Consider the following 13,542-nt stretch of genomic DNA (forward strand, 5'->3'; position numbering starts at 1 on the left):
AATGGAGGACCTTTTTCACAAACCTGTTCCCTTACCCAGATGTATCTTGCATTATAATTAGACTGTCAGTAGAGTTCTCCAGAAATAAACTATCCTTAATGTTTATACACTTCTTGCAATACATACTTCATCTTTTCTTTCAGGCTATTGTTATCACCCCACTTTGAGCAGCAATATTTGATCCATGGATTTAAAATATGTCCAGACAGTAATACCAGTATGAAGCCTAAGGTCATACTGGAAATCTGTGGTAGAGCCAGGAACTGAATCTAGATATTCTGATTCCAGTCCCCAGTGCTTCAACCAAAAGGCCATCTTTCTTGTTCCTGTTTCACTCTACTTACCACCAAAGTATGCTGCAGTACCATCATATGACTGCAAGAAGTGTTGGTGATAAACTTCCAAACTAAAACTACTGTACCCCATGCAAAACAGTAAATTCTCCTTTGTCTGTCAATGTCTAATGCATATCTTAAGTATTTGACGGACAGTCTGGAGGATGATGGAATATTAAATATAAATATTACTTCTAGCCTTTTCAAAGAGTAACTTAGATATATATTAAGTGTGGAATAATTTTCAGATGCTAATAATAAATAAGTCTTGAAAATATAGGGATCTGTTTGACAGAGAGAGCATATGACAGACAATATCTGTTGAACGGTATTTAAATCCAATACCTTCATAAGCCAGCCGCTTTATTGAAAAGACCAAACAGACCTTGATTAGCATCCAGGAGGCCCAACTTATTCTGAGAATGAGAAACACTGTAAATACATATATCCCACACAGGGACAAATTTGTTTCCTCCTATTTTTGGAGGAAGAAGATAAGTGATGGCAATAAGAATCCAATCATACTAAGAAGTTGCATGCAAAGAACGTTACTCACACTGGTAGATGATTACTGGGTTGTGTCTTTAAACAAATGAGCTGAACTTTTGAATAATTCAAACCAAAACTGCAGTATATCTATGCAAAATATAATGAAAAAGTGAAATTTTAATGTATGTTTTGCCTCTTAACAAAAAAATTCAGTGCAGAAAAGGAGGAATTTCATCTTAATGTTTGTTACTAACTACTTAATAACTTTTGTGACAATATGGACAATAGGGGTAAAATATATAAATTTTAAAGAAAATAAATACAATTGTAATAATAAAATGATATAATAGACCTAATTAATTCTACAATGCCTATGGAGAAAGGAAATGTAGAAAAGAAATAGTTGCAGAAGAGGTATATGGCTATTGCTGATATATTTTAATTTTTTTTTTATTTGGCTAATACATTCTTACAGTACTTGATATAAGAACCATCATATGTCATTTCAGTTTGTTCTTCATTAGATTGTAGTATACTTACTACTGTCTCATAGGAATCTTTCATTTAATTATATCTGATTTCATATTCTCTTAATCTTCTTCATTGATATTTTACCATTATAGTATGTTGTACAGATGTGTTTAGTTTAGAAAGGATGCCTTATGTGCGTGCAATACAAGTCTCTAATTAAAAAAACTGAAAAAATTCAAAAGGCTGATTTGGGGAATCTGTAAGCTGAAGTAGTAAATAGCAAAGTCCCATTATTTTTTATTTCTTAAATCTCTCGTTTGAGTGTGCTTTTAAGAATCAGCACATGAAGCTGTGGTAAACAACTTGATGTGCTTTGTTGACAAGAAAATGATTCTCTTATTTATAGATTTAGTTTTCAAAAGCCAGCACTAAAATGTGAATCCAGATCCACATGACCCTGACATGTGAATCATTATGTGCTTTTATTCACAAGGCTTTTGTAGTGTGGCTGAAAATGTCTCTGTAGGTGCTCAGTGCTAGATTGCTAAAATTAATGCTCTTCTACTACTTCTGTGCAGTCGGGAAAATTGAATTTTCCTTTGCATGTGTTGATCCAACTTCAGCACAATCACTGAGCATTTTTACCTCAGGTACTCTTACTCTTCGGAGAATTCTTAAAGGTCAGTGAGTTTATAAATGTCTTCTGCTCTTCTGTGCAATGTGGAAGGTGGCAGTAATTAGTAACAAATTGTGTGTGCTCTTGCTGGGATTTGTTTATATAATTACACACACAAAATTATGTGAAAAGAACGTTATTAAGCTTGCAAAGCCTAGGACTCAAAGTTAAGAGATGCCAGAATTAAGGTTGCCTGTACTTGTCCATCCTGCAATGGGCCAATTCCACTAAGATAGAAGATATATGTTCTATTTCAGAAAGTCTCACATCACTAGCAGGTTCTCAGTTTGCCTTTTCTTCTCTGCAAAAACGCACAAGTCAAAAAATACAATGCTGAAGATTCATCTTCTGGAGCAATCTGAGTGGCACTGGATCCAGAAGACCCGAGCTCCAAGACCCATCTAACAGTCAAGTCTATATCGTTCAGTGCTCCATCTAGCACACAGGCAGTTCTGATGATCTCTGCAGAGAAAATAGCACCGAAGGCACTCCTGGCTCCAATGTCGACATTGGCGCCATGGATGGTGGCACGGTGCCGAAGTCATTGACAGCCCCAACTTTGAATTTGATGCTTCAGATGTAAAAGCAGGGTGCTGAATGGGCTCACCCCAAACACCAATGAAGGACCTCCGTCCTCCATGGAATACAAAAAAAAAAAGGGGGGGGGGGGGACCTGAGGCCAAACAACACTTCTTACTGCCTATAGACTTCTCCTTCTAGTCCCCAGACAAGGCAGTAGCCTCAGTACCTATACCACTGGATGATTAAGACCTTTCAAGAACTCCTGGTGCAGATCACAGATGCCCTGGACATTGTGACTTTGGTCATTTCCCAGAAGTCTCGTGAGCTGCTTATTATATTGTTGACCACTGATCTCACCAGCATTGCCCTCCACATGAATGAAAGCCTCCTAGGGCTGGCAAGAGCCTTTTGGCAAATGCCAACAACTTATAACACCATCAGTGAAACATGTAGAAAAATAGTACAGGTATCCTCCCCACACCTGGGATCCGAGTACTTTTATACCCACCAGGACACATCTAAGGACAAGGATCCCAGATGCTTAGATATTTTTGGAGCAAGACCAACTGCCAGGCTTTGTTGGCCAAATATGACTTTTTAACAATGGACAAGGTAACCTCTTTCCAGGCCAGGCTGCCTTACAAGAGACAGGAGCTGAAAAACACTACAAAAGAAGGCCAACTGGTGGCCAAGATGGCCCTGCAGGCAGCAATGGTTACCTGTGACACTCCATCCAGGTCTGTGTCTACCTGCATATGATCATGCAGAGAGTTTTGTAGCTCCAAGCCTCATGTATCCCTCACAAGGTACAAGCCATGAATGATGGCTTGCTCATTGAGGGCTCAGAGCTGTTCATCGAACTAACTGATAGCACCCTACATTTACTGAAAGATTCCAAAGTGACACTGTGCTTACTTGGGACCTACACTTCCCCATCCTCAACCACAAAGCCCTCAGCCATTGCACCAGCAGAGACCACGTTCCTTATCTTACCACAGACAAATGTAGTACCTTACAGAAATGTTTGAGGTAGAGCAACGGGAGTCTGCTCTCCTCTACTTCAGCCCCGCATTCCACAGTGGTAGCCTGCTGGAGATCGTAGCGTGGGGCTACCCCATCACCATCCCTCTTCAGGGATCCTGGTCATGAGAGCCTATTACAAATAGAATTGGCCTCATTCCATCACATGACATCATGTTAATACCCACATAGTTCATCAGCAGCGCTGAAACCTTTAGATCCACTCTTAAGTCTGCCATTTTCAGCTTACAGAGTAACTGATAGCAGTAGTAGATTATTAGCCTCTTTATGGACCAGCACTAGAGGGAGATGGGACACTTTGCCAGCAGGTTTTGGAGATATTTGCTGACAGCAGAGGCTGTAAAACTCAAGAATCTCTTCTTCCATTCCAGGCCTGAGGGAAGTGTGCTTTAGGGCAGCAGTTTTCAATCTATTTCTTTCTGAGTTCCCCTCTAACATGCTATAAAAACTCCATGGCCCAGCTGTGCCACAACTGTTTTTTTTGCATATAAAAGCCAGGGCCAGCGTTAAGTGGTAGCAAGCAGGGCAATTGCAGGAGCCCCACGCCACAGGTGGCACGGTGAATCTAAGTTGCTCAGGCTTCGGCTTCGGCCCTGATGGTCAGGCTCGGGGCCCTGGGCTGCAGTCCTGCACGGTGTGGCTTTGGCTTTCTGCCCTGGGCCCTAGGAAGTCTAATGCTGGCCACGCTTGGCAGACCCTCTAAAACCTGCTCTTGGCCCCCCAGGGGCCTCAGGCCCCTGGTTGAAAACCACTGCTCTAAGGGGCATAGACTCTACTGCCCATTTCCCCCAAGCTGACCCTTTCTATGCCGTCCTCTCCAACCTGTCCCAGTCCTATCTACCCCAACTCTGACTCCTTCTCCCAGTCCTATAGTCCCATTCTCCTCACCTACTCAATCCCAGTTTCCATTCCTCAGGCCTCACCCCTTCAGACTCCAGAATCAGTCTCCCACTGCTACTCCTCAGTTTCCTTGTCCAGGCTCTCTCAGTTCTCTCCCCAAATGTCTGATTTGTTGGTCTCTCTCTTCCTTGGCTGTCACCCCCACCGAATCCCAATCCCATCCAATCTGTGTCCTCATCTCCCCTGACTTCCTGTCACAGTCTCTATGCCCAGCTAGTCCCAGTTCTCCCCCGCTCCGCCCCAGCTCTGTCAGATGTCTCCCTCTGCACCTGAGCCCTCTGGTTCCCAAACTTAGTCTTGTTGCCCATCCAGTTCCAGTTTACACCCTCTTGGTGGCCTCTAGCCCCAGTCTCCATCCCTCAGGTTCCTTTTCCCAATCTACTTACCAAGTCCTCCTTCTATCCTGACTCTTGTCCCCTTTGTATTTGAATCAGATGACTTCCTCTTTCATACTGCCTAGGTGCTAGCAGGTGGGGGGAGGGGAGGTTTATAGAGACCACAAGAAGAGAGAGACTTTCTTAGTCAGTTCTGGTACCTGGCCCCATCCCAGCCTGCAGCAGCCATTATAGCAAAAGTCGTCTTTGCTCCTTTAGCTCTGGGATGGAGCATGCTCACTGCTCTGTGGAACAAATGTATGCAAAGTCTGGACAGCAATAGGAACTGGGAGAAGATGCAGCATGGTCAGTGAGGATGGATTCTTTAGAGTTTTAAGCTATTAAACTCTAGCAAGTCTCTGAGTATGTGAAAACTGATTTTTTTTTTCCCCCCCCGGCGGCTTATAACTTGGCCAAAGTTGGGCAGATTTTCAAAAGGCTCGTTTCTGACACCACCGGTACCCACTGTCATATTTCAAGCCCCTGCTCCAAAGCATGGTGGTGCTAGAGAACTTTCCAAAGAAAAGGCCACCAGAATTTTTTTAATGTGGAATAACTTATTTTCTTCTAATCTTGTTGGAAATCATTGAACCGTTTTGGTTGAGCCTTTATATAAAAAAAAAAAAAAAAAAAAAAATCAGCCTGACACAGGCACCTAGCATGGAAAATTTCAGCCTGAACGATTAAAATTTTACTCCTGGGGGAATTTTGCACCACTGTGCAATGCAGCATTTGTGCAGAATTTAATGTTTTCCTCCCACAGATTTGGGACTGCAGAGCTGCTGGTGGCCATTAGGAGCCACTGGGCACTTCAGAGCCCAGCTTTCCAGCTCTCATTGAGCAGAGCACCCAGCCTGATGGGGATCAAGGCTCTGCACGCTCTGGCTGCCTGGTTTGATCTTCATTCACCTAGGGAAGGGAGGGGCCCATGAGACCCAGCTTTGGCAAAGGGTGATGCAATTTAAGCCCATTGCTTCTTGTCCTATCCTCAGAGGTTAAGGAGAACAATTTTTCTCCCTCTTCCCTGTAACAACCTTTTATGTACTTGAAAACTGTTATGTCCCCTCTGTCTTCTCTTTTCCAGACTAAACAAACACATTTTTTTCAATCTTCCCTCATAGGTCATGTTTTCTAGATCTTTAAACATTTTTATTGCATTTAAACATTTTAAAACATTTTTGTCTTCTCTGGACTTTCTCCAGTTGGTCCACCTCTTTCCTGAAATGTGGCACCCAAAACTGGACACAATACTCCAGTTGAGGCCTAATCAGTGTGGAGTAGAGCGGAAGAATTCCTTCTCATGTCTTGCTTACAACACTTCAGCTAATACATCCCAGAATGATGTTTGCTTTTTTTGCAACAGTGTTACACTGTTGACTCATATTTAGCCTGTGATCCACTATGACCCCCAGATCCCTTTCTGCAGTACTCCTTCCTAGGTTGTCATTTCCCATTTTGTATGTGTGCAACTGATTGTTTCTTTCTGTGTGGAGTACTTTGCATTTGTCCTTATTGAATTTCATCCTATTTACTTCAGACCATTTCTCACTTCTCCCATCTTTCTTTCCTCTCCCTCCCCCCACTCTTCACTTATTTCCCTATTCCTTAGAAGGTTATGCTGCCCACCTCAGCAGTAGCTATTGATAGCTATGTTCCCTGCAGGTTCTGTACATAGCATCTTGTAGTTCTAAGTAACAATCACACTTATTAAAATGTACAGCTTTTTTCTGTCTGGTTTTTAAATCTGATCTAGTTATATAATAGCGGACATCAGTAGTGCCTATTATTGTTAAGAGCTGCAAAACAGCTTCCACTTTTAGTCACTATTGACAGAATGAGAACATTCTGAAAATTCACCTTTTGGGGTAAAACTTCCTATGCTTAGTCTCTGATCATAAATAATTTTTGGAATGTTGTAGGAAAATTCCTCCATAAATGTTTGACTCAAGAGCATACAAAGAGTGAGAATACTTTTCCCTCTTTAAAATAATAGTAATAATTCTTACCATGCTTTTTGAGCAACGTTACAGCAAAAATGGCTTATGGTAGAAAGGTACATTAAGGTACTGTTTGATTTGAAAAATATTACTTTTGGTTTAAAAAGATAGAAGTAATTTTTAAATAGTTGTATGTGCACAATAGAAAATGTCCTTTAGTGTAGAGTAAAATAAAGATACACTGCACAATGTGTAACAAGTTCAATGTTCATTTGTTAATTTGAGAAAACAAGAACACTATACCTAGGGTCAGCAAAGTGTATCAGTTTTCTTGTCTAAACCGCTCTGGAGTCAGAGTTTTGAGATCTGCTGGTGGAGCTTGTAAGTTCTAGAACTGAATTAGCTTCATTTTCCTCCCCTTTTCCTCCTTTCTATCCTTTTTATTTCCTCTTAAAAAGTTATGTAGGAAATGGAATGAAACAGCTCTGTTAATGCAACCTTAGGATTCCATACTTAAAAATCTCAAAAAAAAATCTGATATCAAAATGTTCAGACTCCAGCTCTGTTAACTTTTTGTTGCCAGGGTGGATACATTTTTAAAAAATTTGAATACAGAGTTATTTTAAGAATATTTTAAGTTATGTTTATAATTAAACTTGAAATTGACAGCCTATGTTAAGGCCTAGGCTTGCTATAATTGGTTAAAATTTAATTTTTAAAAAAATTATACAGTACATTTTGGGGGGAGGGATAGCTCAGTGGTTTGAGCATTGGCCTGCTAAACCCAGAGTTGTAAGTTCAATCCTTGAGGGGGCCATTTAGGGATTGGGGCAAAAATTGGGGATTGGTCCTGCTTTGTGCAGGGGGTTGGACTAGATGACCTCCTGAGGTCCCTTCCAACCCTGATATTCTATGATTGTATGATTCTACATGTTTGCTGCCAGACTTTAAAGGAAAGCCACCACTGAACAGTGAAAGTCACTGTGTGAGCTCCTGGAACCAGACTTTGTTGAACTGCCTAAACCAGCTTTTAATATCAGGAGCCTTTTCCGCGGGTACAGAGAGAATATTTTCTTCATTTCAGTTTATTCAGCTAGTTCAGTTCAGTGGCTCATTCAGTTGAAGTCAAACCAACTGGGAGTTGAAAAATCAGGAAAGTTTGTTTTCTCCTTCCAATCTTTAGATAAAAAGCAGGTGTGAGAGAATGAGCTCTACTGCTTCTAAAGTTTTGAAGAGCATGGTGACCAGAAACAATCAGTTCAATTCACTAACTGAACATACTACTTTCTTTGTTTAATAATTCAGTTAGTTTTAAAATGCAAAACATGTTTTGATAATTTTTTATATATCCAGCTCAGAAGGTAGTTTTATTTAACTAATAAAAAAATAAAATGCTGTTTTGTGGATTTTAATTGAATTTTAATTTCTATCCAACTAGAGCTTGACACAAATCACAAGTAGCAAATTAATCCAATAAATAAGAAAGGCATCTTTCACTATTTTCTAATATAATGAAAAATGTAAAAATTAAGAGTCTAAATAAATGTTAGTTAAACTATGTAATTGCTTAAACAAATGTATGTGTGTGTGTGTGTGTATATATATGTATGTATATATATATAATATATATATATATATATATATATAGTGTATCCTCCTGGTTAGCTAAAAGAAGCACCAAATTTAGTGTAAAGGCTATATTTAGTTACAAATCAATATGCTTTAATGGTTACCAACCCAAAGAGAATCAATCTTACTTCCAGAAAACAACTAAAAAGTACAAATATGAAACAAGTTTAAAAACAACGAGTTAAACAGAGGTTTCCTGCTTGCTGATTTCAATAATAACAAAATTCAGTGGTTTAAATAAATCTACCCATTTTTTGCATATATATAGTATGGCTATTCTTTCTTTTCTGGATAAATATATTTCATAATATAATTCTGTTTATCATAGATTATAAAGCCTAACATACTACTTAGAACATTATTGAATTTCCTGTTTGTTCATTTTTAACTGTATGCCTTAATGTTGCATAAACACTCCCCTGTCCCCGCCCCCCTTTTCTTATGCATGCTGCTTGTTCTTCCTGTTTTACACCTAATAAAATAAATACTAAAATCAGGGATAGGGGGTGGGTGGGTGGGTGGCTGTGTGTGTGTGTGTGTGTGTGTGTGTGTGTGTGAGAGAGAGAGATTGGCTACAAATATTTTAACATTTAGACCTGTTAGCTCAAAAATGTTAATGCTAATTTTTTTTGGCTTTGATTAAGGAACGTGAAAAAAGAAAACATGAAAGGATTCTGAGTGAAGAACTTGTTGGTGCTGTGACATATCTCAATCAATTTTTACCCCCAGAACATGCTATTGTGTATATTCCTTGGGATATGGCCAAATACACAAAAAGGTGGGCAAATTCTTTCCCTGTATGGATGTCATCATAGTTCATAAGTGATCAGTGACAGTGATAAATGTTTTTTAAATTTCTTTGTATATCCTGCCAGTGTGAGGGTGGCTTTAGGAGATCAGAAAAATTTTAGGGTGTGAGGAGGATGGAATTTCTGTTTCATGAAAGAATGAGATTTCAAAATTTGGTTTGTTCCAAATGGGAGTGAAAACCAAAAATTTGAAATTCTCCAAAGGAAAATTTTCAGAAAAAAAGCCTTATTACAGGTCAATTGAAATGTTTTAACAAAATCATTTTGTTTTCATTTGTATTATAATGCAAAATTCAATTTTGAAACCATCATTTCAAGGCAAAAGAAAATCAAAACGTACCATTCCAAAAATGTGGGAGTAAGATATTTTGACATTATCAAACTTTTTTCTAGTTTTCTTCCAAAAAGGTTTTCAGGTGAAATCAATCTGATTTCACAAAGCTTATTGATTTCAACAGAACTCCTCATTCTGACACAATATAGCTCCGCCTAAGTTTCTCTAAGCACCCCTATTTTATCGTCATGTATTTTTATCACTCAGATGATTTGCACCTCTCCAGGCCTTTTGACACATGCCATTTTTGTCTTCCACAAGTATCTTTATCTGTAGTTAGCTGTTTCAGCCTAATTTTGAAAATACTGTGTTTTTCTTCACAGCCCTTGTGCATTCCCATTTGTGGAATATGGCACCTGCATGGTGAGCCTGTGGCATTTCCTTGAAAAGCCATGTTATTTGGGAGGTTCATGAGTGATCTAGGATGAGGGTGACATCATTGCCCTACACTATGTAAGGCATCACATCCTCCACTGCATCAGTTCCTTTGCTGCAGAGAGCTAACTGAACCTTGCTTTTATGTCTTCAGGCTAGATTGTTATAGTCTAATTCTTTTTATCCTTCAGTAATTAACAATTTTTAGTTAGTGTGCTATGGGTTATTGTGGCCTAGATATCTACCTTGGGTAGTCCCTAGGCCATGAGTCCTGTAGGAGCTTCAAGAAATGTGTCATATCCATGTCAGATGCCTCATATGCCAGGGTTGGGGGAGAGACCGTGAATCCCGGTGTGTGGTTAGTCATGTCTTCACTTTCCACACAAGCAAGGAGACACATTTGAGGCTTCAGACTTGCCGTCTCAAAAGCCCACATCTATCTACTCCAGCTGCTTAGTTGAATATAGAGGAAACTCCTGAAGGTCGGAAGAATGCTAATGTTGTGTCAATATTCAAAAAGGGGAAGTGTGATGACCTGAGTAACTATAGGCCAGTTAGCCTGAAATCAGTCCCAGGCAAAATAAGGGGAAAAAGTCTATACGTGATTCAATTGATAGAGTTAAGATAGGAATAGAATTAATATAATATAACCGCTACCCATGGTTTTTATTAAAAATAAATCTTGTCAAACCAGATTTCATTCTTTGAGATTAAGGTTTAGTTGCTAAAGGTAACTACAATACTGATACTTTTGGAAAGCATTTGTAGTACCACTACACGACATTCTGATTTTAAAAAATTGGCCGTCTATACAGTATTAATAAAGCACATGTTAAATAGATTATGAACTGGAAGACTGATAGATATCCAGAAGTTGTTGTCAATGAGGATTCATCATCGAACAGGGGCATTTCTAATGGGGTTTTGCAGTGATTGGTACTGGGCCAGAAGGTATTCAACATTTTCATCAGTGATCTGGAAGTAATCATAAAATCACTGCTAATAAAATGTAGATGATGCAAAGATTGGTAGAATGGTAAATGTTAATCATTTACCATTCTACCAGTGTCCCTTTTTAATTATGTAAAGTGAGCAAAACTGGCATGAAAACATTGCTATTAACATAATGTCTGGTCAGTGGATATGGAGATGGGTATGAACTGCAAGTTTTCTTACAAAGAAAATCATTGACAGGAGACTTTCCAACCAGTGAAAATTAAAGAAGAGTATTCAGTATTTCTTTTTTCTCCCCATAGCAAACTGTGTAATGTCCTGGATAGATTGAATGTAATTGCGGAAAGTGTAGTGAAGAAAACAGGATTCTTTGTAAATCGTCCTGATTCCTACTGCAGCATCTTGCGGCCAGATGAAAAGTATGTATGAGAACAAGAAAAGTAAAAGGGGTAGGATGAGTTTGTGTGTGGGGATGTGAACACACAAATATCTGGATATCTGTATACACACACGCACATGCACTACTTATACACATGAAGTACTCCTAAATTCCTGCAATATGTATTCTAACATGGCTTTTTAAGGATTGCAGTAATGTGAAAATTATAATTTAATGTCCAGTTAGAGTGAAAAAGACTGCAACCAAAGGGGCATGGTCTATAATTATCCGCACATTGAATAAGTGTAAAATATGCTGCTAATTATGCTACTTGTATCTTCAGGGTAAATGTGTACTTGTGAAATTTGGTGTAGTTGGTGGTTCTTGCTACAATAAACACTTTACAAATTAAGTCTGAAATGTTCATTTTCACCCTTTTATATTTAAACAGTTCCTGAATTCTTGAAAGATATAACAAACAGTTCTTCATTCTGAGAACAGCTTCTTTTGCTGCTTCAGGGCATGCACTTCATGTTTTATTGCATGCTTGAAAACAAGATATGCAGTATCTGAACAGATAAAGCAAGCACAATTTTGAATGTAAAGAAAGCATTTTCTAAGGAGTGTTAGGAAATATACCTGTTATCTAAACTTGCTATTTCCTACTCTTGCGTACATGATTGTAAGAAATTCATATTGTTAGGAAAAAAAAATAAAAAGAAGTCTAGGGAAGACAGATTATTATTTATTATAACTTTTTAGAACATTACAGAAGTTATCTGATACACTGTATGTTCCCAAATCTGTAATAAGTAAAAACTGTAAATAAGTTCCCAAGTAAGTGATAAAATGGGGTGTGAAATCAGTTTTCAAAGTAAAAACTCAATTCGGCCCTCATTGATTTATGACATAATTGAAATTTTATGTATTTTATGAAATTAGTATTAGGCCTATTAAGGAAAATTCCTTCAACCTGACCATAAACATTAGCTATATAATATTTTTGTGTGGTCACTTTCCCAACGTGGGGGGAAATCTCTGTATTCTAATAAGGTCTATAACTTGGATTTCAGCTTTGAGGTGGGGAGAAGCATATTGTACTTGGCTTTCTTGGACTAATTTGTTGTGAGCCTTGGCACATGCTTATTCCAATACTGGATTTCTTGCATTGCAAGCTAATTGCAACACATGTCCTACCAGATATGTATAGGCGCATTGTTTTTACCCACGCATGTATCTTTTCAACCGCTCAAAGATTTCAGACTCATTTTTAGCAAGTTATTAAATTCTTCCCTCTATTTTACTGAGCCAGACACATATGACATGACCTCTAATCCTTAAATTAAATAAATTTTGTAAGGTATGGTATTTTGTTTCCCTTCCAGATGGAATGAACTGGGAGGTTTTGTTGTTCCCACTGGTCGCTTACAGGTATTGAAATAATATTGGTTTATTATTACAACAAAGTTTTATTGACGTAAGTCAGTAGTCGGATAGGACAAGATGCTTTCAAAGAGCCATCTACCATAGGTGCAGCAGGAAGTATTGTTCATGAATCAGTAGATGACTGTCTTTACTCCGAGTCAGTACTTTACTAATATAAATATGTATATTATAGTAGCGCCCAAAGGCCCCAAATGGATTTAGGGCCACACTGTCTTTGGGTGGTACTAGAAAAAAAGTGCTGCTGGAAGTATGTTCTTGCCAAATGAAATCTGAGAAATATTTTAAATTTAGTTTCCATTTCTGAAACTAGCGATAGTGGCACCGGTCTCGCTGAAAGTTGCTATCCTTTGTAACATTAACAGTACATAGGCAACAAGCCACACAATACAGTGCTTTTTAATAATTTTTTACATCTTGTCTTACAATCAGAAAAAATGTACTGTTCAATACTGAAAAACTGCATTGTTCAAACATTAAAATTTTAGTTGAGTGTGGAATAAACATGCTTCAGTCTGATAGTAAATTCACGTACATGGAAACAAGAATTTAAAAGCATTCTTATCTTCACATTGCACACTGTATAATTGTGATTACAATCAAAAATTAAACAGGCAGTTTGACTCAAAATACTACTCTCTTTATGTATAGCATGGTGAAAGAATTACTGGCTTATGATTTTAAATATGGATGTCATGATTGTATATTCTGCACACAAGATACAATATTGCTGAAACATTGTTTCCTTCTACCTATGATCATTTATAATTTTATACTTTACATAAACTAGGGAACAAATGCTCAATTCCATATTAACAGAACATCAAGGGTCTGATATTTAAGGATAAATAGCTGAGTGAGCCTAATTTTAAAA

The 13,542-nt window shown here is 38.2% G+C and overlaps 1 protein-coding gene across 4 annotated transcripts in view; it reads left to right on the forward strand.

Moving 5' to 3' along the window:
* FIG4 (FIG4 phosphoinositide 5-phosphatase) overlaps positions 1 to 13,542 on the forward strand; it is a 169,676-nt gene that overhangs the window by 57,363 nt on the left and 98,771 nt on the right. For all 4 annotated transcript variants that reach the window (XM_074948227.1, XM_074948228.1, XM_074948226.1 and 1 more), the window contains 3 exons: positions 9,019 to 9,152; positions 11,149 to 11,265; positions 12,611 to 12,656. In XM_074948227.1, the coding sequence (XP_074804328.1) occupies positions 9,019 to 9,152; positions 11,149 to 11,265; positions 12,611 to 12,656 (297 nt within the window). The remainder of the gene's footprint in view (positions 1 to 9,018; positions 9,153 to 11,148; positions 11,266 to 12,610; positions 12,657 to 13,542) is intronic.

The sequence above is a fragment of the Natator depressus genome, chromosome 3, assembly GCF_965152275.1.
Source record: "Natator depressus isolate rNatDep1 chromosome 3, rNatDep2.hap1, whole genome shotgun sequence".
NCBI lineage: Eukaryota > Metazoa > Chordata > Testudines > Cheloniidae > Natator > Natator depressus.